This window comes from Chroicocephalus ridibundus, chromosome 23 (assembly GCF_963924245.1).
Source record: "Chroicocephalus ridibundus chromosome 23, bChrRid1.1, whole genome shotgun sequence".
In the NCBI taxonomy this organism is placed as follows: domain Eukaryota; kingdom Metazoa; phylum Chordata; class Aves; order Charadriiformes; family Laridae; genus Chroicocephalus; species Chroicocephalus ridibundus.
This window is the reverse complement of record NC_086306.1, coordinates 226520-251011: the sequence shown is the minus strand read 5'-3', so window position 1 is coordinate 251011 and position 24492 is coordinate 226520. Positions and strand designations below refer to the sequence as shown.

The 24492-nt window shown below is 59.3% G+C and overlaps 2 protein-coding genes across 2 annotated transcripts in view; both read left to right on the top strand.

The window, feature by feature from the left end:
* Nucleotides 1-12769, top strand: part of TCF7L1 (transcription factor 7 like 1) — an 18769-nt gene extending 6000 nt beyond the window's left edge. Inside the window, 9 exon segments of the mRNA XM_063358480.1 lie at nt 8659-8742; nt 8919-9051; nt 9947-10049; nt 10333-10416; nt 10837-10980; nt 11080-11239; nt 11614-11721; nt 12022-12082; nt 12157-12769. Of these exon segments, the coding sequence (XP_063214550.1) occupies nt 8659-8742; nt 8919-9051; nt 9947-10049; nt 10333-10416; nt 10837-10980; nt 11080-11239; nt 11614-11721; nt 12022-12082; nt 12157-12620 (1341 nt within the window). The 3' untranslated portion in view covers nt 12621-12769.
* Nucleotides 6587-24492, top strand: TGOLN2 (trans-golgi network protein 2). Its single transcript, XM_063358481.1, has 5 exons — nt 6587-6590; nt 20343-20430; nt 20870-22410; nt 23112-23195; nt 24100-24492. The coding sequence occupies exons 2-5, from the start codon at nt 20373-20375 to the stop codon at nt 24103-24105; spliced, it is 1689 nt and encodes a 562-aa protein (XP_063214551.1). The 5' UTR covers nt 6587-6590; nt 20343-20372; the 3' UTR covers nt 24106-24492.

Genomic DNA, 24492 nt, shown 5'->3' with positions numbered 1-24492 from the left:
GGCAGAGGGCAGGGGAGGGTGGCAGGCTGTGACACCCGGAGGAGCTGGTGTCCCATGGGTGCTCCTGGGGGGGGTACAGGACCTGCCGGTGTTCCATGGGTGCTGCCGGGGGGGGGGGGTACAGGACCACCCAGTGTCCTATGGGTGCTCCAGGGGGGGGTACAGGACCACCCGGTGTCCCATGGGTGCTCCTGGCGGGGGGTACAGGACCCACCGGTGTCCCATGGGTGCTCCAGGGGGGGTACAGGACCCCCTGGTGTCCCATGGGTGCTGCCAGGAGCAAACAGGACACCCGGTGTTCCATGGGTGCTGCCGGGGGGGTGGTACAGGACACACCGGTGTCCCATGGGTGCTCCTGGGGGGGGGTACAGGACCCACTGGTGTCCCATGGGTGCTCTAGGGGGGGTACAGGACCCACCGGTGTCCCTTGGGTGCTCTGTGGGGGGGTACAGGACCCACCGGTGTCCCATGGGTGCTCTGGGGGGGGGTACAGGACCCACCGGTGTCCCATGGGCACTGGCAGGAGCAAACAGGATGCCCGGTGTCCCATGGGTGCTCTGGGGGGGGGGTACAGGACCCACCGGTGTCCCATGGGTGCTCTGGGGGGGGGTACAGGACCCGCTGGTGTCCCATGGGTGCTCTGGGGGGGGTACAGGACCCACCGGTGTCCCATGGGTGCTCTGGGGGGGTTCAGGACCCACCGGTGTCCCATGGGTGCTCGGGGGGGGGTACAGGACCAACTGGTGTCCCATGGGTGCTCTGGGGGGGGGGGTACAGGACCCCCCGGTGTCCCATGGGTGCTGGCAGGAGCAAACAGGACGCCCAGTGTCCCATGGGTGCTCTGGGGGGGGGGGGTACAGGACCTGCCGGTGTCCCATGGGTGCTCTGGGGGGGGGGTACAGGACCTGCCGGTGTCCCATGGGTGCTGCCGGGAGCAAACAGGACCCCCAGTGTCCCATGGGTGCTGCTGGGGGGCACAGGCCCCCCCCACCCCGGTGTCCCATGGGTGCTCCCAGGGGTACGGAACCCCTTTGGTGCTCCTCCGTGTCGGGCGCGGCGTCGCCCGGCGGGATGCAGAGATGTGCCCTCGGAGGTGTCAGCCCCCAAAACCAGGGGGTTTGTGGCCGGCGGGGGCACGGCATGGCGGCGGGACCCTCTTCACCCGGAATTTCCACGGCAGCGTGGCTTCCAGCAGCTTCTTCCCTCATCCCCGTCCCTTGGACGGGATCTTAAACGTTTCACACGCGCAAAAGTCCACTGGGGAGCTCGGAGCCCCGCTAAAACACCTTCCCTGGCCGGCCATCGCGTCTCGCGTCCCCCCGAAACCAGGGGATGCTCTGGGGGGGCTTTGGAGCCAGCGGGATTTTTTTGCTGGGGCGGGGATGAGCCCTTTGCACCCGCTGGGATCCCCCCCCCCCACCCCCATGGCTGCGGCTGCAAGCCGTCGCCTGAGCGGGGATGAATGGAGGCATTGAGCGTGATGGACGGGAGCTGAAAGCTGCAGACAAAAGCCTCGGGGCAGCGGGGAAAACTTGTTGCCGCCAGGTTTGGGGAGCGGGGAGGGAACTGCTGGCGGGTGGGGGGTCCCGGCTTGCGCCGCTCATGGGGCTGGGTGCGCACGGGAGGGATGCTCAGGGCACCCACGCGAGGATGCCGGGGGCACCCGCGGGTGAGGGGTGCTTGGGGCATCCTCGCGCTGAGGTCGCTTTGGGATGAGTCTGTGCCCTGCGGGCTGCCGGGAGCCGGCTTGGCTGGTGTCCCGGCGACGCTCCAGCCCCCAGGAGCTTCATCCCGCACCCTTCCGTCCTGCCTTCCTCCCCGGAGCCGCGGCCGGGGCCAAGCTGGTCAGCAGATGCCACCCGGCATCCCCAGCGCGGCGACACGGGGCTCTGTGGCTTGGGATAAGGTCGGCTTCAAGCACCGCCTCTCCAAGCTCATCCCCAAATGGGGGGTTTTGGGCTTGTTTTTCGGCTCCCAGCCTTTTTTTTTTTTTTGTGGTTTCCCATCCCGACGCTGTTGGCATTCCCCACCTGGACCGTGCCGGTGTCCATGTGCCGCCAGCTGATGGGTTTGGGTTGCATTGTGGAACGGTCAAGCATCCTTTATCAAGGCGGTTGCAAACTCCCAGCCCTGCATCCATTCCCCCTCCCGGATCAGTGTCCCCACCCGGGATGGCCTTTGCCTGGCCTGTGTCACCCTAGAAATCCCAGGAGGGGACACCGCGAGCTGTGGGACAGCCCAAGACACAGCGTCACACCCCCGTATATCCCCTTCGCAGCCCTTTAAAAACCCCAAACCCTGGTGGGAAAAGAAAGAACCCACCGGGTACTTTGGCGGTTCACCTTGGCGGGGTGTGGGGACGCGGGAGACCCCCCCTAAAGGTCTCGTCCCTGCTGGAAACCACCGTCCCGGCGTTGGCGGCCAACATCTGGAGGAGATTATTTGGCTGGGAAGCGGCTCGGAGGGGAGCGAGGCAGGGAGAGAAGGCGGCGGGGGGGGGGCGCGAGGATTTACGGCTTGTTTCTTGGGCTGTAAATCCCAGCTGTAATTGGGATTTCTCCCTCCCTAATTATCCGCGGGGAAGCGGAACGCAGTGGCTCCCGCCCAGGGATGCGGGACAGGCGATGGGCTGGGCGGGGACGGGATGCTTTTTGGGTTTTCCACCTTTTCTTGGGCATTACGGTGATTTATTTGAGCTCGAAGGACACCCGATACCCGGTGCAGGAGGGCAAGAAACCGGGTCCCCTCTTTCCATTCCTCCCCGGCCCCTTCCCGGCCATTTCCAGCCCCGTGGGGACCAAACCCCCCCCGGCTGGTCCCGGCCGCTTGCCTTTTCCCTGAGTGGCACTCGCTTTCTCCGTCCTGTGGTTGCCTCCAGGAAGGAGTTTCCCCCCCAGCCTTTCCCCACCCTTTTTTCCCCCCCTTATCCTCCCCTTTCTCCCCCCTTTTTTCCCCTTTTTTCCTCCCGTTTCTCCCCTTTTTCCCCATCTTTCCCCTGTCTTTTCCCCATCTTTCCCCTGTCTTTCCCCGTCTCTTTCCTCACCTCTTTTCCCCCTTTCCCTCTTCTTTCACCCACCCTTCCCGTCTCTTTTTCCCCTCTTTTCCCCTCCTTTCCCCATTTTTCCTCCCTCTCTTTGCCCCCCTCCCCACCTTTTCCCCTTCCCCTTTTTTCTCCCCCTTTCTTCTCCATTTTCCCCCCTTTTTTCCCTCCCTTTTTTTCCCTGCCCTTTTTTCCCTTCTTGCCTTCCACCCCTTCCCCCTCTTTCGCCCCCTTTTTCTGACCCCTTCCCCTCCCTTTTTCCCCTTCGCCCTCCGCTATTTCCCCCCCCACCACCACTTTTTCAGGGCTCTGCACCCCCTAACCCCCTCCCGGCGTCTCACTTGGCATCAAACCCCCCTTTCACAGCATCCCCGGGACCTCCTGCCGGGGAAGATTTGGGGCTTCTCCAGCTTTTTTGCTCCCAGACGCAGAGTTTTGTGGGACCAGACGGTGTAGAAGACCTGTTTCCCTCAAAGATCACATCTCTCTCTGACCCCCTGAGCTGTTAGGAGCCAAATTTGGCTGGTTTTATCCCAAACGAGCCGGTGGTGCTGCTCAGCGCTGGGATCTCGGGATACCGTGGGACTGGAGCGTCCAACACCCGGATGAAGATTTTTGGGGGCTCCATTAAACATCCTGCAAAACCCCATTTGCCACCCCGAGGCTCAGCCTTTCCCTTCTCCCCCGGCACGGTTTTGGGATGGATTTGGGGGGAAAAAGGGCCGGAGCGGAGGCAGGAGGGGGAAGGGCGAGCTGTCAGTTATCCCGCAGCTGTGTAAACAGGGAGCGAGGGGGGCTGGGGGGGCTCGGCGGGGCCGCGTTCGGGCTTGCTGAGCCCGGAGGCTTTGCAAAACCCCGGGAATTGGGGCTGGAAAAGGGGACGATGCGGGAACGGATGATTTTGGGGTCACTGCTCTCCCCCCGCCCTGCCCCCGGCCCCAGGCTGCTCCGGGGTTGGGGGGAATGGATGGATGTTGGGGATGTGGCAGCGGGACTTGCCCTGGACACTTCCCAGCTCGTCCATGGGGTTTTGGGATGGGGACGGAGTGGCCGGGTACCGGCGTCGCCTGGATCTTCTCCAGGGTCATCTCCGGGCTGGAGCACGTGCAGGCAGAGGGAAAAGCCAGCGCGGAGGCTTTCCGTCCCCGGCACTCGCGGGTTGGGTTTTACCTGGAAAAGTGTCAGCTCAGGTCCCAAAAGGACCTTTTTTCTCCCAAAATGAGAGGCCCACGGCCTCTGAGCCCGGCGGAGAGGAGCCTGCTGTGACCCCTTGTCTCACGGGGGGCACTCGACTTGGGGACCGGGGATGTTGGGACGTGCAGTGTCGGGATGTGCAACGTTGGGAGGACCGGCAGCGCCTGGAGGAGGAACGCCGGGATGTGCAATCGTGGGACACGGGACGCCAGGGCGTGGAACAGCAGGACTTGAGATGCCGGGACGCGCAGCACAAGGACACACAAGGCTGGGATACGCAGCGGTGGGACATGAGATGCTGGGACAGGCAATCCTGGGACAGGCAATCCTGGGACACGCAACACCAGGACAAACAGTGCTGGGACACGCAAGGCTGGGCTATGAATCCTGGGCCACGCACCGCCGGGATGGGCAATCCTGGGCCATGCGACACCACGACGTGCGATGGTGGGACACACGGCGCTGGGATATGTGACACTGGGATATGCAACACCAGGACACGTGGCGCTCGGACGCGTGGCGCCGGGACATACACCACCAGGACACATGATCCTGGCACGTGTGATTCTGGGACGGGCCACACCGGGACATACGGCACCAGGACACATGATGTCCAGACACATGATGCCAGGACATACAACACCAGGACACGCAATGCCAGGAGACGTGATGCTGGGACATGCGATTCCGAGACATACAACGCCAGGACACAGGATGCTGCGACACGAAACACTGGGACACGCGATGCTGGGACACGCGGTGCTGGGACGTGTGATGCTGGGACGTACAATGCCAGGACACGCGATGCTGGGACACGGCGCAGCGGGACACGGCGCAGCATGACACGCAATACCAGGCCACGCGGTACTGGGACACATGGTGCCGCCAGCCGGGACTTTTCCCCCTTCCCAGGGAAAACGCCTCAGCCGGGATGGAGCCCCGTGTGCACGGAAGAGGAGAGGAAATCCGCTCATTAAAGCTCCTAATTGGGCATTAGGGGATCCCACGGTGTCTGCGCCTCCCCCCAGAGCATGGAGGCAAAACGCCGGCCTGGCCCCTGGCCACCGCCACCGACCCTCCCTGCGTCCGCGGGGGCCATGGGGGCTCCCCCCAGCCCGGGGAAGGGACGGACGGACAGACAGGAGACTCCATTGTGGTCCTGCCGCTCCGTCAGGGAAGGGGTTAACCCGCTGCTTTTAATTGGGGGGTGGCTGCTAACGAGGAACCAGAACTTGCTCTAATCTCTCTGGAATGTGACCGATTTTCAACTATTTTCTTCTTTTTTTTTTTTTTTTTTTTTTTCTCCTTTTTTAATAGCTCCAATCTGCCGCTCGCGCCCGGTTCCCGCACGTGGTGGTACAGTGGGAGCTGTGTCCGGGCTGGGGCCGAGGGGAAGGAGAGGGAAGAAGGGGGGGGGGCTTCATTTTTCCACATTACCACTGAACCGTTCGCCAGCTCCCCCCCACCCCCCCCTTTGTATATTTTGAAAGGGTCCCCCCCCCTTCCTCTCCCCTCCCCGGCCTCCTGAAACGGCTTCAAAATGAGAAGCAGCCTTTTATACGCCCGGCCCTTCCCCAGCCACCGTCCCCCAGCGGCTTCTCCGCTTACAGAATAGCCGAGAAAGCCCCCTTTGTGCCGGGGGGCAGCGGCAGGGGACGGCGAGGCGGAGCCCGAGGCGCCCGATGGGGACTCGGGGGGCATCTCCTGCCTGGCCCCGGGGATGACGGGGGACCCCGGGTGTCGCTGGGGATGGGGGAGGGGGGAGTGTCGCCATCCGAGCGGGGCGACGGGGATGCTGAGGCCGTCTCACGTATCGACCCTGGTGCGGTCACGGGGGCGTGGGGATGGCACGCGTGTCACCCCAGCAGCCGCGGGGATGCCCCGGGGCATCTCGTGACGGTCGTGGGGATGTTGGGACATCTCATGCGTTGCCTTGTCTGCCCTGGCGGAGATGTCGGGATCTCTTGTGCGTTGCCGCGGGGCGGCCATGGGGACGTCGGGGCATCGCCCCGGCACGGCTGCGGGGATGTCGGGGCATCCCGTACGGCGTCCTGGCCTGGCCGTGGGGGTGTCGGGGCACCTCCTGCTTGGCCCCGGCCGCCGCCGGCGGCCCAGGAGTGTCTCTGGCCAAACCCCACGCGACGCCGCAGCTTTGGTGGCGGTGCCGGCAGCGCTCGGCTGCTCGGAGCCAGCCCGGAGTTGTACGGCAGCCAGACCCCGGGGCTTCCCCGCCGCAGCCCGGCGGCTTTGATCACCCAGATTTGGAGGATGCATCAAAGGCGGCGCGTCAGGAAGCGGCTCCCGCCGCACTGGGGAGCGCTGGGCGTGCGGCAGGTCGCGGCGCGAGCCGGCGGGTCACGGGGCCGCTCGCATACCAAGCGTGCCCCGAGCGCGCAGAGCACCCTGGCTCCTGCCTCCTCCGCAGCCGGCCTCCGGAGGAGCGGCCGAGGGCCGGGTCCCGTTACAGCTCCCCTGCACTGACGGGTCCGTCTTCTCCGTATTATCCCGGCGGTGCCAAAATTCTCCCCGCGCAGAGACATCGGGCCCGGGATGCGCGGCATGGGGATGGGACACGGGGCGCCTTCACGGGGGTGAAGCAGGATCTGGGGGGGGATCCCGGTGCTGGCGGCTGCGGGAACGGCTGGGTGATGGGAAATCCTCATCTCAGGCTTCCTCGGGACCCTGCCGCGGCTGGTGGGGTTTCTGCGGCGCCTCGGCAGCAGCGCCATTGGCACGGGTGGGGGCAGGTGGGGGGCCTGGTTTGGCAGCGGGGTCATCCCCGTGAGCAGCGCTGTGTCCTCACCGGGCTTTGCCGGGATGCGTCGGTGGGGTCAGGGCTTGCCCAGAGGCACTGGGTGCCCGGCAGGAGCGGGGCGACGGGGTGGGGGGTGATGCTGGAGATGGAGTGGGGGATACTGGAGCAGGAGGGGGACACTGGAGATGCTGGAAGGGGATACTGGAGGTGTGTGGGGATACTGGAGATGCTGGAAGGGGATACTGGAGATGTGTGGGGATACTGGAGATGCTGGAAGGGGATACTGGAGGTGTGTGGGGATACTGGAGATGCTGGAAGGGGATACTGGAGATGCTGGAAGGGGACACTGGAGATGCTGGAAGGGGATACTGGAGATGTGTGGGGATACTGGAGATGCTGGAAGGGGACACTGGAGATGCTGGAAGGGGATACTGGAGATGTGTGGGGATACTGGAGATGCTGGAAGGGGATACTGGAGGTGTGTGGGGATACTGGAGATGCTGGAAGGGGATACTGGAGATGTGTGGAGATACTGGAGATGCAGCGGGGGATGTGGGGACTGGGGACATGCTGGGGGGGACACGGGGCACTCTGGCGGGCTGCGGGAGGCGCTGCCGGCAGGGCTGCATCTGTCCAGCCGCAGAAGGGTTAACGCTCCCCGCAGCTCCACGCTGGGTTTTCCTTCCAGCTGCTTCGGATCAGGAAGGTTTGTACTGGGGGGGGGGGAAATTCCTGCGCGCAGCTGCGGCCCGTCCAGGCCACATTCCCCAGCCCCGGCATCTCGCGGGACGCGCCTCCTCCTCCCGCCGTCTGCCGGGAAATGCCGCCGGCCCCCTCCGCCGAAAAACACCACACAAAGCACCTTTCTTTCGGGGGCCGCTCGCGTCCAGCGCCAGGGAGACAAACCCATGTGTCGCGGCAAGGTTTAACGCGGGGAGGGGGAAAAGCCCCCCCAGAAAAGCCCCACATTTGCCTCCCCCCACCTCTCATTGCAACGTGGGGCTGGTTTCTCGTACTCCGGCAATTCAGGGTTGGTGCGCCAGGGACAGGGAGGGCACCCCCCGGCACGGGACTACCCCCGGGCTGAGCCCCACGGGTGATTGCGGCTTGTGCTGCCCCAGCCATCGCCGTGTCCCAAAAAGTCTGGTTTTGGGGTAGGGAAAGGCGGCACTGGTGCAGGCCAAGGGGGGAACTGGGGGGAGGCGGGGGCTCCCCGGCGAGACAGCACTGAGCAGGGGTTGGGGTTTGCACCATTTGGGGCAAGGATTTGGGATTTGGGGCTTCGCACTGGTTCGGAGAGGAGGTTTGGGGGGCGGGATTTGGGGCGTTGCAGCATTTGGGGTGCAGAGTTGGGGTTTGGTACCATTTGGGGGGGAGATTTGGGGCTTTACGGCATTTGGAGCGGTTATTTGGGGTTTTGCACCGTTCGGGATAGAGATTTGGGATTTAGGATGTGGGGCTTTTGCATCATTTGGGGCTTTGCACCATTTATGGGGGCCGTAGGGGCGTATAGGACTGAAAACTCTCCTGTGCGCCCCCAAAACACAATTGTCACCAGCTCACGGTGTCCTCCCTGGGTCGGGGTGCCCCCGGCCGAGCGCGGGGGGCGTTCTGGGGCCGGGGGGGTGTTTCGGGGCTGGTGGAGGGCGTCAGCCCGGCTCTCCCGCAGTACCTGCAGATGAAGTGGCCGCTGCTGGACGTGCCCGCCGGCGCCACGCTGAAGGACAGCCGCTCGCCCTCGCCCGCACACTTGGTGAGAGCAGCCGAATCCCGGGGCGGGGAGAGGGGGGTGAGGGGTTTCCTGGGGGAAAACCCCGCTCCAGCCCCCCGTAATACAGATATGATGCCCATGGCAGGGATTTGGGGGGGGACGGGACACACATGGTCGTTGTTTCGCCTTCCCACGTGCTCTCCCTCACTGCCCCGCAGTCGAACAAGGTCCCGGTGGTGCAGCACGCCCATCACATGCACCCGCTGACCCCGCTCATCACCTACAGCAACGACCACTTCTCGCCGGGCTCGCCGCCCGGCCACCTCTCGCCGGAGATCGACCCAAAGACGGGTGAGCGCAGGGAGGGGACATGGCGTCAGGCACGTTCCGGGGAGCAAAGGGACCGTGACAGTATCAGGGCCACGCTGGGAATGAGGCGCTCTCCGATGGATGGTCCCTCTGCTTCCCAGGTGGCTGTCACAGCCTGGTCCCTGGGTGGTGGGAAGGGCCCGGGGCCGGTGGCCGGGGATGGGTCCTCGCCTGGTCGCAGGTTTGCTTGGAGCGCATGGGGATGCCTCCGGGTCTCCGTTATGGTCCTCTCAGCATCTTCTCCCTGCTCCAGATGGGTGCTGGGAGGGAGACGGGGTGCTCGGAGGGAGGTGGGATGCTCAGAGGGAGACGGGGTGCTTGGAAGGAGACGGGATGCTCAGAGAGAGACGGGATGCTCAGAGGGAGGTGGGATGCTCAGAGGGAGACGGGGTGCTCAGAGCAAGATGGGGTGCTTGGAAGGAGACGGGATGCTCAGAGGGAGATGGGATGCTCGGAGGGAGATGGGATGCTCAGAGGGAGGTGGGATGCTCGGAGAGAGACGGGATGCTCAGAGGGAGACGGGGTGCTCAGAGGGAGGTGGGATGCTCGGAGGGAGGTGGGATGCTCGGAGGGAGGTGGGATGCTTGGAGGGAGGTGGGATGCTCAGAGGGAGATGGGATGCTCGGAGGGAGGTGGGATGCTCGGAGGGAGGTGGGATGCTTGGAAGGAGACGGGATGGATGCTCAGAGGGAGATGGATGCTCAGAGGGAGATGGGATGCTCGGAGGGAGGTGGGATGCTTGGAAGGAGACGGGATGCTCGGAGGGAGACGGGATGCTGGGAGGCTGACGGGGTGCTCGGAGGCCAGCAGGGTGCTCAGAGACTGCTGTGCCCACGTTCTAACAGCGTTTCCCCTTCACCCCCGCCTCCCTCCGCAGGGATCCCGCGGCCGCCGCACCCATCGGAGCTGCCCCCCTATTACCCGCTGTCGCCAGGAGCCGTGGGGCAGATCCCGCACCCGCTGGGCTGGCTCGTGCCGCAGTAAGGATGGGCTGGGGGCTCACTGTCCCCTCCAGGTCCCTGTCCCTGGGCAGGTCCCTGAGCCCCACATCCCCGAGACCCTCCTCCTCTTCCCCCTTGATCTGCTTTTTCCCTGCGGGCTCGGTGGGATGCCGAGGGCTCCCATAGAGGTTGGGAAGGGAGGGGCTCCCCACCACTGGACATTTTGGGAATCGTCGGGATGGACATCAGCCCGGGAGCGCTCCGAGGGCCCCAGTGAATTGAAGGGGGGATATTTTTTCCACTCAAGTTCGTGCATTTGCAGGCAAGGACAGCCCGTGTACTCCATCCCTCCCGGCGGCTTTCGGCACCCCTACCCCGCCCTCGCCATGAATGCCTCCATGTCCAGGTGGGTCTTGGCAGGGACGAGGCACTCTCCTCGGGCGTTCCGGAGCTGGCAGTGGGTTTTTGGTATCTTCCCTGAGGACAATGCAGGACTCAGCCCCGCAGCAGCATTGGCAATGGGTGGTACTGGGGCCACGCAGCTCTGCACGGGCACGGACCAGCCCCAGGAGGGCACGGATGGTCCCCAGTCCCCACGGGTGATGCTATGGGGCAAAAGTGACGTCCCGTGGGCTCAGGGCACCACTTAACTTGGGTCCTCCTGCAAGCTGGGGCAAGTTCCAGTGTAAAACCAAGACCCCAGCTGGGTTGGGGCTGGTGGTCTCTTAACCCAGGAGGTTCTCAGGAGGGTTTGGGGTGGAAGCCAGGGGCTGTTGGTGCCTGTGGGGACCTGATGAACCCTCCCCTCCCGCTCCTTCCACTGCAGCTTGATGTCCAGCCGTTTCTCCCCGCACATGGTCCCACCGCCCACCCACGGGCTGCACCCCTCAGGCATCCCACACCCGACCATTGTCTCGCCCATCGTGAAGCAGGAACCCACCCAGCCCAGCGTCAGCCCTGGAGGCAACTCGTGAGTGGGGGACGGAACGGCGCCGGGGACAGGAGCTCATTCCCTTGGTGCCCAGCATGGGGCAGAGCTGGCCCTCACCCACTGTCCCGCTCCTTGTAGGAAATCCCCGGTCACTGTGAAGAAGGAAGAGGAGAAGAAACCCCACATCAAGAAGCCGCTCAATGCCTTCATGTTGTACATGAAGGAGATGAGGGCCAAGGTGGTGGCTGAGTGCACGCTGAAGGAGAGCGCTGCCATCAACCAGATCCTGGGCAGACGGGTACGGGCGTCTCCCTTGGCACTAACTTCGTGTCCACGCGCTGCCCCATTTGTGACCTTAAAATGGCTTTCAGCCCCCTTGACTCCACCTCTCCCCATGGCTCGGTCCCTTGTCCTGGGGCATCACCAGCCCAGGAGGTCCCAGGGAGCTGGTGGGGACCTCGGTGGCAATGGGATGGGGCAGGCTGGGAGCCCTGCAGCCCCACGGCACTGTGTCCTTGGGGCCAGCAGTGTAGGGTTTGGGGTTTGCAGCGTGGCTTCGGGGTTTGCAGAGTGGCTTTGGGATTTGCGGAATGGCTTCGGGGCCAGCGGCGTGGCTTCGGGGTTTGCAGCGTGGCTTCGGGGTTTGCAGCGTGGTCTCTTCTCCCCCTGCAGTGGCACTCGCTGTCGCGGGAGGAGCAGGCCAAGTACTACGAGCTGGCGCGGAAAGAGCGGCAGCTGCACTCCCAGCTCTACCCAACGTGGTCGGCACGGGACAACTACGTACGTGTGTGTCCCCTGAGCCCCGCAGCCGCAGGGACCAGCCGGGAGGGGGTGTCCCCTCCTGTCCCCATGCCGGGTTCCTGGGTGTCTCCTCTCCAGGCATCTGGCTGGCGGGAGGCTGCTCCCGAGCTCGGCGTTTGGGGTGGGGGGGACGGTGGGCGATGGTGCTGAGTCCCTAGGGATGCTCTGCTGCCGTCAGTGGCTCCTGCATCCCCGCGGGCTGCTCTGGGCACCGTCGAGCAGCCCCCAAGGGCTCTCCGGTGGCAGAAAGCCACAGAATGACTTCATAATATTTTCCAGGGCAAGAAAAAGAAGAGAAAGCGAGAGAAGCTGGCTCAGCAGCAAAGCCACGACACGGAGAGTGAGTATCCCCCTGCCAGCCTCCTCCCTCCTCAGGCTTCGGTTGCTCATGCCGTTCTCCTCCATCCTTTGCAGGCTCCCTGGCGTCCAAGAGCAAGAAGCCATGCGTGCAGTACCTGCCGGCCGAGAAACCGTGCGACAGCCCCGCGTCCTCCCACGGCAGCATGCTGGATTCGCCCGCCACGCCGTCGGCCGCCCTGGCGTCCCCGGCCGCCCCGGCTGCCACCCACTCGGAACAGGCTCAGCCCCTCTCGCTCACCACCAAGCCGGAGGCGAGGGCTCAGCTCACCGTCCACTCGGCCGCCTTCCTCTCGGGCAAAGCCGCCTCTTCTTCCTCCTCCTCCTCCTCCTCTTCCTCCTCCTCAAGCCTCGGCAGCCCGCCCTCGCTCCTCTCCAGACCCATCCCCTTCACCTCGGTGCCCTCCACGGCTCTCCTGTCCTCGCCTCCGTCCTTCGCGGCCGCCATCCCGTCCCCGCAGGCTGCCCTGGCCGTGCTGCAGACGCAGCCCCTTTCCCTGGTCACCAAACCTGCTGACTAAGGGAAAAAACTCGTCCCCCCTCGTCCCGTCCCGTCCCATCCATCCCCTCCCTGCTGTACATTGCAGAAGCCACAATCAAGATTCAAATGCAGCCAAAACCATTATTGGTCAATATTTGACCCTTTCTGAACTCTTTTGTAAGCAGACTCTGGAGGAGGGGGCTTTCTGCTCAGAGCTGCTGCCAGCAGTTGACCTAAAGACCATTTTTATTAAAAAAAAGGAAAAAAAGAAAAAAAAAAGAAAAGAAACCCTCCACAAGCTGCCAACAATGGAAATCTCCCACGAGCTGACCATGGGCATGAGCCGAGTGCCCGTCGCTGCCGCAGGGCATGGTGATGCCGACGGCCCAGTGCTGCCATGCACGGGCATGCCGGCACTGAACGCAGCAGGGGTTGAGCTGGGGCCGGCGCTCCATCCCAGAGGCAAGAGCAGAAACGCCGGCTACTGACCCGGTGCCTCTGGATGATCCTCAGTCCTCCCATCCCACGGCTCTGCTCCCCACCACAGTCATCGCCTTCGCTCTGTCCCAGTGAGGAGCCGGATCCTGCCCTGAGGATGCTGCGCCGTTGGACCTGGTCCTTCCTGCGGTCGTGCTGGGGTGGGCAGGATCTGGGGCTGAGCCCTGGGTGGGGGTTTTTTTGCCCTTGAATCCCTGTTATTTTTCACAAAAAGAAATAAAACTACAGCTGCAACTTGCTGCGTGAGCGTGGTCAGTGAGGGAAGCGCTCGCTCCCTGCCCATCGCCACCTTCTCCCTGCCAGCGCTCAAGCCCCGGGAAGCGTCTCGAGATGGGGCTCCAGTCCAGCCCCAGAGCGGGGCAGGGGGCCAGGCACGGCCCCAGCCTGAGAGCATCACCCAGACACCTCCATCGATGGGCACAGGGTGATTTTGAGGTGTCCATCACAAACCTGCGATGGAGCAAGCAGGCAGCGTACGGTTTGCTGGAGAGATCTGGGCAGCAGGATGCAGGGGATTAGGTAAAACCAGTTCAGGGGGTGCCTGAGAAGCCCAGGGGGGCGAGTTACTGGTGTGTATCTCGTGGCCAGGAACTGCAGGATGCCCTGTGCCGCCTTCTTCCAAACCAGGAATGAGAAGACAGATTAGGATGAAAAAGGACCTGCACAAAAGCAACCGACGGTCACCCAGTGGATTTTCAACTGATCTTAAAGTCTCGATCAGTTCAGCACTTGAGCTAATCAAGACTCTGCCATCTCACTATATTTTTAACAGGAAAAAAACCCAACTCTCTCAAAGTTTTACCATTGAAAGTCATAATTCTGTTTTCTGTTGCAGATTGAATTCCGAGCTGCACCTGCCCAAAGATGCTTCGTGGTGTTTATAGTCGTGTTTCGCTCCCCTTTCTGAATTTCTTGGCCAATTTCTGTTTCCTAGGACCCAGTCTGGCTCTTCTCTGCCTGCACCAGTGCTGCGTTGTGGGGACCACGGTGTCCGTGGTCCCCCAGCTTGTGGCCATGGGCAACGTCCAACCATCACTATCAGTGATGGTCTGAGCCCTTCCCGCAGCTGCTGGCCCCCTGGCTCTCAGTTTGGTAGGTGCTTTTGCTCACTTGGGGGGATAAAGGATGCCTTCATCTCCTGTCATGACATTTCTCTTTTCCTTTCCAGTGCCGAGCTGGTCTAAGAAGCCACTGAGAATGTATTTTTATCAAGCTGGGGCAGCAGCAGATGTCCATCCGCAGGTAGAGAGGCAAAGGGACCATCGTGGTGTCTTGTCCTTAAGGAAGACGGCGTCCGTGTTTAGCAGATGTTGCGCAAGACGAGTGCGTGCCGTGGGATGACACTGGCATCTGCAAATCCCGGCAGATGACACCTGAATGTGAGGATTCCTAATTCCGTATTGCAGCTGGGCAGAACTACCAAAAAAATTTCAACCAAGCGATGTCCCAGGTGTGGGTGCAGACTAGAGCACGGTCTCGAGCCTCTGCCCGAGCACCAGGGACACATCAGGGGCAAACACTGGCTCCCGCAACCTTGTGAAAACTCCAGGTGACTTCTGCAAACAGTGACGGTACCTCCAGCAGGAGCGCAGCTTCTCCCATCCAGCTGAGGATCATCTTCTAGACCAGAAGTGACAGCTTAAACTCACAGCTCAGAGCATCCCAGCTGGGCGGTACCTCCCAAAATCATTGCTCTAAGGGGTCCCGGCTAGTTGAGAGCCTCGAGCAGTGAGAGGAGCCTGCAGCAGACCCAGCTCCTGCAAACCAGCTTCTTGGTGGCCACAACCAAAGCCTCTGAGCAGGAGAAAGTGCCTGGAGCATCTTTATTCACTGTCACACCCAAGACGGCCCTGAATTCGGTAGGCGTTTCTGTTCCACACACCAAATTGTTTAAAGTTTTTGCTTTCAAAGAACAAATTTGTAAATGCTGGGATAGGGCATGATTCCTCCACAACGGCACCCAAGAGGCCCAGCCACGATGCTTTAATTAATGGCATCCTGCAAGCGTGTCGCGCGGTTGTGCGAGATCCAGGACCGAGAGGATTAGAGTGTCACCAAAAACGTGCGTGGCCGTCGTTTGAAAAGAGGCAAAATGCAGCTTCTTTTAGAAAGGCTGTTCCAAGAAACTGGTTTTTTGCAAGGAACGTCTGGATCGCATGCAGCCTCGCTCTCCCCAACACCAGGAGCAGGCTGCAGACAAACAACTTCTTGAATTAGATTTCATGGGAAATTAAAGGCATGAAGAGACCTGTCACAAGAATTAAAGTTTGAACCGGAGCCAGACAGCTTCAAACAGATGTTGGACTTCAGCAGGAGAATATTTCTTTGTTTTACTCGGCATTTTCCCATACAGAAAAGGAACATCTGTTCCAATGCTTTTGCAGTGCTCCTAAACTGAGATAGGCTTGGATTATCCCCTGCTAGAGGAGAAGCAACTGGCCACCAAAGCCCTCTTGGCTTCACCCCTCCTGGAGAAGAGGGCAATACCAGTTACATGTTGCTCCAGTCTCAAAAGACCAGGCTGAAGCTATCTTAGTTGAACCAGGCTGATTGTGCTATCTATCTATCCTTTGTGCGTGCAGCAATATGGCCAGATGAAAACGTTGCATTCAGACGGGTTATCGATAGAAAACAGATTCCTTAGCAGGTTTGTCTTTGTCCTCTGTGAGGTGCTTCAATAAGAGGAAAATGCCGGGGTTTGTCTTTGTTGCAGAAAAACATGAATATCCAGCGCGTTTCAGTTTGGGCTGTTGTGGCAGGGAGGTTTGGTAGCCCCTCTCCTCTTTTTTTGGCCAAGTTTTAGACTAAACTTCTCACGATGCTTAACTTATCCTCAGATCTGGGAGCTGAAATCGAGCCAGGTGGCGCCGGGTGCAGAGCAGCGCTGTGCGTGCTGGTCCTGGGGAGCTCTCTACAGTCTTTCCCAGTTACAAGAGTTCACTTTTCAAACTTCCAACAAAGAATCGGTTTTGCAGCCGAAGATTCCTGATTTTGCCTTTGGTTCCCTAAGAAAAAGAGGCGTCTGCCACTGCACACTCCCTGGACCTGCTTTGTACGTAACTTTTTTTTCATAGGGTGCATCCCAACCTCATCCAATGAAGAGGAAAAGGTGAGGAAGGGAATGGAATGGTGTCCCACGGCAAGTTGGCAGCAGAAGGAAGGGATAGAGTGGTGTGAAGAGCGAGGAAAGGTGGGACAGCTGGATTCTCCCTTAGTTGGGAGGCACGAAACAGCTGGGACGGGGGACATCATGCCAATTACGGGGTCCCCTTTGCTCTCCCGGCCGCAGCAGATGTGCCGTTTGCGTGCACAGCTCAAGATGGTATGAACACCACTGGGGGCTAAACCATGGCTGTGTGGAGGTGGGGTGAGGTGGACCTGCTTGGCTGGGGTTTGCCGTCATCTCCAGTGGTGGAGGTCCATGTAGAAAGTGCCAAGAAGCAGCAGGAGATACGGCCAGGCGGGAGAGCTGGGAGCAGCTGGGTGAATGACGAAGCTGGAATTGTAAACAGGCCACGGCGTCCTTGGGAGACGCATGTTCGTCATCATTGCTACCCATTCCCGGAGTGAAACGAAGCTCAAGAGGTGCCTGCTGTCTCCTGCCTGGGAATACTCCAGGTGAGCGATGAGCGCCGAGCCGTGCTGGGGGGTGGCAGGGAGCTGGGCTGCGTCGCGGCAGGTGGGCAGCACCAGGAACGGTGCAGGGGAGAGGGGAGGATGTGCCTGTGAGCCCATCCCGGTGCAGAAACGCGACGTACAGTAAGAAAAGGTTTAAAACCTCAATTAAAGGGTGCCGTATTTGTCACGAGCCCAGCCCTAAACTTGCTGCAGCTATTGTGGGGCTTTTTATTGCCGGGAGCTGGCAAATGTCTCGTTAGGAGCTTGTCGAGAGCAAACTTCTGGGAGAGCTTGCTCTGGTGCGCGGGTAGCATCTGGGAGCCAGCTTGGTGCTTTCCCCACGTTTTTTTGGAAGCGGGGTTACTTCTGTCACCTCCGTCCGCTTGCTTAATTGCAGCCATCTTGATCAAACAGCCCCCAGCCCCCTCTCCCTCCGCAGCTCTGGCTATTCACTAATTGAAATGCCTAATGAGGTCCCACGGGTCTCCTGCAGAGATGGAGCTAATTAGAGGCTCCGCCACGAACCCGGCAAGCAGCAGCAAATGAAACGAAGGTTTCCTCGAACCTGCTTTTTTGTGAGGGGCCGGGGGGAGGGCACACCAGATGTCCTGTTTCCCGGCTCTGCACCGGGGTAAGGCGGGCGCTCCACGGACTCCAGGCTCCTGCCAAAGCAGCTGGTGCAGAGGCAGTGGCTACACTTAATACATTTTAATTAGCATCATTAAATTTCTCCATTTGCTAATTGTTTCTCCTTTTGATCCTTTATCCTGACCAGATTAGCCCTCGGGGGAAAGGGACGGGATGGGGGATGCAGACACTTCTGACAAGGTGAGGACTTTATTATCTCCAAGCACGAGGTTGTCACCAGACCTTGGGAGACCACGCTGAAATGCCCTGGTTGGTGCTAAATTAAAGGCCAGATTTGTGCGTCCAGCCTGTTCTTGGCCCTCGTGGCTATTCTCAGAAAGAGCCATCCCCAAATATTGATACCCCACAAGGATTTAAGAGGAGAGACAGTACCAGTCTAGGAAACCAGCCAAAACCTCCTTTAAGTTCGAATGTAAAGGAGTTGTTTTTCACATGATAAAGGACAAGCAGCTGCCATCACTTTGGGAAGCAGCTGGGTGGGACCGAACGAGAATTTCCTCCTTCTGCTTTGCAATGGACAGAGATACTAATCCTTAGCCCTCCTCCTTTTCTTCCTACCGGTCTACATCCATGTAATTGTGGTGAAGCCAGAAGCAACTTCCTTGTTGTCCACGTTGATGGCAGCTTCCCATTCCGGGGGCTGCGTGGGGAGGGTGCAGCCGCACGGGGGTTAGGTGAGGTCGCTGGTCCTGTTTATTGCGTTTTAGCCAAGAAAACTGTTGAAGGAAAACGAGCCTGGTGTGAGCCACCAGGCGCTGAGCTGATGTCAGCCTCGTACTCGGTATTTTGGGCAGAATTATGTTCCCAAATGCATTGTTGTAAATCCAGAGGAACTTGGCCTCCGTTCAGTTACTCTTGACTTCCAGGGGTGTGAGTGAAAGCCAATCTGGCTGGGCATGAGAAATAGCCTCACTTGTCTGTTTTAAATCTCAACAAAAGCATTGGGCCAACAGTTCTTCTGTCTCCTTAGAAAGGCAGGCATGGGCAGAACCGAGCTGCTAGGATTATTGGAATGTATTGAATTGAATAGAGGATTGGAAAAAAAGAGAAGAAAAATCAACCACATAATCCATCACGCTCTGAGGCCAAGTCAGGATTATTCCCCAAAGTATTATTGCTGTGTGAGACTCGTTTGCTTTGGATGCTGAATGATGCTCTGATATTTTTCTGTGTTTTAGCATTAAACGGCCTGACTGCGATTCCTGCTGAAGACACGTGAGACTTCACTACTTGTCATTCAGCACTCAGCGCTGCAGGATGCAGCGTTATGGGTGAGACAGCTTGGGTGACACCAAGCAATAGTGGGAAGCACACATGGTCTGGAGTGGTTCAGCACCGAGGGAGTTCATCCTGGCTGGAGGTGAAGGCAAATCCATTGACCTAAAAGGAAAGAAGCGAGACGATGGGGAGGACAGATTGGGATCGTTACTAATAGGCCAAATTACACAGACTTGATGGCGTAATTCATGCGCCTGGAAAACTGATGTCGAAGGTCTAGCTGGTTTGGGAAGGACAGGTAGGGAAAAAGCTGGAGATGAAACTCTGTGCAGAATGATGTACCTCCATGCCGACATCCCTAAACAGAGGGAGATAGATCTATGCAAGGTCACTGGGCAGCAGTAACGAACACGAGGAAGACCCAGGAAGAAGGTCTGGAGCTCTTTGTTTTACCGGGATCCCCCAAAAGCCATGGCTCAGCAGACATATGCTGGAAAAGGTATCAGCAGGACGCAAACCTTAGACAGCGGGTGGGGACGTTTGGGCACAGCAGTTGGCGCACGGCTGAGACAACCACAGATGACATCAGTCACAGCTCAAGGACACCCATTGCCACAGCCACTTTGACTCACTGCTGCAGGGCTGCAGTTCATGGACTTGAGGACATCAAGTCTGTCTGAGGAGCTCAGCTACGGGCTCCAGACCCCCGTAGCTGCCCAGAGCGTGGTAGAAGGATGACAGGCAGACTTTAAGGATCTTTCTACATAAAGTACAGGTCGTTTTCTATTCCAGGCAGCAGAGCAGGAGGTTGGAGATGGGTAGGATTATCAGTAAGGCATGATGAAATATTTATGTTTGTTCTGCTGACCAAGCTGGAAGATCGTCCCCAGTTTTGGTCAGCATCCTTCAAGGTGTGGAATGCCCAGAGAAAGCCCAGAGGACAGCAAGAACACAACCTACAGCAAAAGATGGACATCCAGTCCGGAGAAGGGAGACATAACAGTCTTCAGCGGATAAATTATCTACAGAGGAAAGGCGTAAACAGCCCTCGGCACCCATGGAGAGCCAAGAGCTGATTTTCTGCTGCCGGTGGGAAGGGCTGGAGTTGAATGGGACGCGTCTAGCCTGGCCAAAAAGAAAAATAAAAGGTTACGAGAGGTGTCGGACTGGCCACGCTCCCCCGCCGCGGCCGTTGTCCTCGGGAACGCTTTCGGGAAGCGGTCCTGAACCAAAGGAAGGGAAGATACCCCCGATTTCTCGCCAGTGCCCCCCCCGCCGCGGCCTGTTTCCGCCCCCACAGGGTGAGGGCGCCGGCCGACCAGGCCGGACCCGGGGCAGAGAGGGCCCGGCTCCCCGCAGCACGGCTCGGCGGCCCCGTCTTGGGCCGCGGCTCACGAAGTCCTAGCGCTGGCTTCTCAAGGCCTGGAAACGGCCCCCAAACCGTCAGGTTTTACGGCAAACTGCGGCTTTTTCCCCCAAAGATGGAGCCGTTTTGCTGAGGCAGGCCCAGGCCCGGCACCCACCACCAGCCGCGAAGCCCCGCCCGCAATTTGCGTAGGCCCCATTCAATTGGACAGAGCAACTGCCCGTCCTCCCTAAGCCCCGCCCCAGTTCCCCGCAAGCCCCGCCCCGGCTGGCTCCAAGAGCTACCCCGCCCCCTAGGCCCCGCCCCCTTCCACTCAAGCCCCGCCCCAAGGCCCACGCCCGCCGCCTCCCTGCTCTCGCGAGGTCTCTTCCCGGAAGTCGCGCTCGTCTCACCGGAAGCGGAAGCGGCCGGGCCGGCGGAGCGGGAGGTTCCCCTCGGGTCGTCATGCCGCTGCGGTTGCTCCTGCTGCTCTTGGCGCTCTGCGCCGCCGCCCGGGTCCAGGGTGAGAGGCCGGCGGAGGCGGGGGGAAGGCAGGGAGAGGGTCCTGCGGGCCGGGGGCGCTGGGGGGAACGGCGGGGAGGGCCCCGGGGTGGGGGGGGGGCGCTGAGAGGAAGCGGTTGGTCTGGGCACTCGGCAGGTCTGGGGAGGGAGAACAAGCGAAGCCAGAGCAGGGTCTGACACGGGCTCCTGGTTTGCGGCGGCTCTTCTGGCGTTGGGCCCCTCCTGCGGGTGGTGGGAGGCCGGCGGGCGCCGGGAGAGCTCCCCGGGGGCTCCGTCCCGCCGGGTTTGTCACCCCTTTGGTTCCCCCCCGCCGCCTCCCTTGCGGGGGAGTTTCCTTCCCCTTTCAGCAGCGCGGGGGGAGCTGTCTCGGGTGGCCGGGCACTCTGCAGGCACCAAGCACAGGGGCAGGCAGTGACTAATCTCTCTGCATTTGCTGGCAGCTGAAGAGCAGAAGACAGGGCAACCGGAGTCCAGCAAAACTTCAGCAGGCGCTGGGGGATCCTCCCAGCCTGAAGCACATAATGGCCAGGAAACCCAAGGGGATCAGCAGCTGGATACATCCAAACAGAAAGACAAGCGCAGCTCTGAATCGAATCTACCCAAATCGAACACAAGTGAGAGAGAGATGGTGGAGAAGGACCGGAAGGGCACAGACACATCTGGTCACAGCAGCAGCGTGGGGAACCAGCCCGGTGGCCAGGGTGGCAGTGGGCAAGGCAACAGTCAGACTGGTGATGGGAATGACAGCAGCCCCAGTAACCAGGGCAACGGCAATGGCGGTGCGCAGGACAGTGGAAACACTGGTAAGGAGGACAGTGAGAAGGACAGCAGTGACTCCGGTAAGCAGACCAACGAGAACCCCAGTAACCCGAGCAGCAGCGACCAGAGCCAGGGCAACAAGTCAGGCAGCAGCAACACAAACCAGGGTGGCAACGCCAAGAACCAGGACAGCAAGGGCGAGAACCAGGGTGAGAACCAGGGCAGTAATGGCGATAACCGGGATGGCAACAGCCAGGACAAGGGTGATAACAGCGTCAGGGGCAACGACCAGGTCAGCACCACCAACAACGAGGGCCAGGGCAGCAACCAGGGCGGTGACAATGCAAACCAGGGCAGCAACAACCAGGACAACAAGGTCAAGAACCAGGGCAGCAACAATGCAAACCAGGGCAGCAACAATGCAAACCAGGGCAGCAACAGTCAGGAAAACAAGGGTGAGAACCAGGGCAGCAACAACCAGGGCAGCAACACCGAGCACCAGGGCAGCAACAGTCAGGAAAACAAGGGTGAGAACCAGGGCAGCAACAACCAGGGCAGCAACAACCAGGGCAGCAACACCGAGCACCAGGGCAGCAACAACCAGGGCAGCAACACCGAGAACCAAGACAGCAACAATGCAAACCAGGGCAGCAACAGCCAGAGCAGCAACACCGAGAACCAGGACAAAAAGGTTGAGAACCAGGGCAGCAACACTGAGAACCAAGACAGCAACAACACAAACCAGGACAGCAACAACCAGGACAACAAGGCTGAGAACCAGGACAACAAGGCTGAGAACCAAGACAGCAACAACACAAACCAGGACAGAAATAACCAGGACAGCAACAACCAGGACAGCAACAACCAGGACAACAAGGCTGAGAACCAGGGCAGCAACACCGAGAACCAGGACAGCAACACCAGTGACCAAGCCAAGAACCAGGATAATCAAATGGACTCACCAAGAGATAAAAATGCATCGCCACAATCGGCCTCCTCTGCTGGTGAAGGTGATGGCTTTTTAGACGATGAAGAAGGCCCTGAAGAGGGAGAGGATGATGTTAAAGAAGGTGGCGATGCCTTCTCCTTTAATAAGGAGAGAGAGAAGAGCGTTCCTTCTCTCCCCAGGGACCAGTCGGAAAGCAGCCACTTCTTCGCCTATCTGGTTACCACGGCTATTATCGTTGCTGCCTTATACGTTGCGTATCACAACAAGCGCAAGGTGAGCGGCTGTGCTCCTTCCCCACGCTCTCGACATCTCCCCTGCCCTTTAGGAGCTTCCTTTTCCTCTGCAGAGTCACCACTGCAGAGTGGGACTTGCTCGGTTGAAGACCTTTCCCCTCGCCCTGACTTTTCTCCCTCACCGATACCTCCCGCTTGCTGCACAGCGTGGGTTTGGTTGATACTAATTTGAGCCGTGGTCCCAAGAGCTTTGGGGGGAGCAGGGCGGGTGTCGTAACTAGGAATGGGGTTGGTTCTCTGTGGGAAATTGGGTGGCCTCAGCTCTGGGGGTTATTTTCATCTGAAGGAGGTGAAAAGGAAAAGATCTATGAAGTTAGCCTGTGTTTTCTGTAGCAGGTTGCAGAAGTCCTGGCCTTAAATAGTCTTGCAGCTCAAGTGACACAACTGTCTTTTTCTGTTTGGCTTTTTTTTTCCTCCTGTAAAGCTACTTTTGAGGTGGGAGAAAGAAAACAAATTCTTACTGTTTTCTGCATGTTAGGCGTCGCCTGCTTTCAATCTTAGCTAGGTTTATGTACTGGCATTCATTTGTTTTGAGTGCTTTTTCCAATGCAATGTGGTCACCAGGAGGAGGTAAGCGAAGCTGCTCTTTGGCTTGTTAGGAAGCGCCTGCATTTGAAGTGAGAAAAGGCTTATTTGGTTGCTGCTGTTCCACTCACCTTGTCCCCGCTTCTGTCTCCAAAGATCATTGCTTTTGCTCTGGAAGGAAAAAGATCAAAAAGCGGTCGACGGCCCAAATCTGGCGATTATCAGAGACTGGATCAAAAGGTAAGATCTCTCCGAAAAGGGAGCCGGGCAGGCCGGGGGAAGGGGCTGCACTGCCGGGTGTATACTGTAAATGCAATACAGTGGTTTTTCACGTACAGAAATGGTCACGAAGCCCTCGCTTGGTTGGTATCGGAAAGCAGAATTTCTAGCAAAAACCCTGCTCTTGTTCTAGAAGCAGAGTTTTGCCAGAAAATGGAAGCGATAATGCTGAGAAATGGTGGTGCAGAGGGCTAACAGAGCAGAAGTTTGAGTCTATTGAAGAATAGTTTGCCACTGACTCAAATGATATTTTCAAAGAAGTTTTTAGTGGGAGAAGGGCTGGAGTCGGGGAGAATTCCCTTCCTTCTTCCCCTTGAAACTTTTTTCTTGTGTTCCCTTTAAGTCAGAAGTGTCTGTAGTTATTTTCTGCAATGGAAAGAAGAGGAGACAATTTTTTGAAGTTGAAAAATTTAAGCTGAAACTTAATCTTTCGGAAGGCTGTCAGCATTTGAGGGGTGGTGACCGCCGCCGTTTTCAAAAGCCGTTAGGGATTTTCCGTATATAAAACTCAAGGCAGTGTTGTCCTCAGCTTGTTGTCAGCTCTGCAGCAGCGCAGCGCGCTGTCGGGACTGGAAGCTCAGCTCTCCCTCCCTGAACTGCAGCCGTGCCTGGCTGGGGAAGCCCTCTTGAGTGCCACCGAGACGATTTGCCTGCTTGAGCCTCCACGTTTAGTCTCACCGATATTGGGGGAGTTTGTTTCCCTTGCCAGGAATTCCCTGCCGTGTCCCTGAGGCACGGTACAGCAGGCAGGCAGGTAGAAAGAGCCTGGTTTTTATTGGAAAGCTCATCAGAGGCGCTCAGCCCGCCGAGGAGAAAAGCCGTGCTGAGCTTTCAAATTGCTTAAACCTTTCTTTTTCCTTTCCAGATCTAGATTCCTCCTCGGATATTCGGTGGAATAATGATGGCTGGCGATGAAAATGCGGGCTCACGGGGACGCCCACCGACTCCCCTGCTGTGGTGCCCCGAGTTGCAGCCGCGCTGCCGTGTTCAGATTTCAGACAACAGGAAGAAGGGGAAATGCTTTTCGTTTTGCACCTGCACCTTGGTAACGTGAAACCTCTCACTTCCTCGAAACGCCTTTCTCCTTTCCCGGCTGCCTGAAGATTAACTCATTTTCCACTCGGGCGTCTGGCTTCTGGCCCGCGACCCAGGAAAAGCCGGTCCCCAGCACTTGACAGAACTTTTGTGTCCAAATTAAATGGAATTTGCCGTCTACTGTACTGACGTCTCCTCTTGGGGAAAAAAAAAAAAACCAAAA

Bases quoted from the DNA above. Each gene is read 5' to 3' on its own strand.
- TGOLN2 (XM_063358481.1), top strand. From the start codon at position 20,373: ATGCCGCTGCGGTTGCTCCTGCTGCTCTTGGCGCTCTGCGCCGCCGCC. The intron at 20,431-20,869 runs GTGAGAGGCCGG...ATTTGCTGGCAG, and splicing joins CGCCGCCGCCCGGGTCCAGG to CTGAAGAGCAGAAGACAGGG. The intron at 22,411-23,111 runs GTGAGCGGCTGT...CTGTCTCCAAAG, and splicing joins CGTATCACAACAAGCGCAAG to ATCATTGCTTTTGCTCTGGA.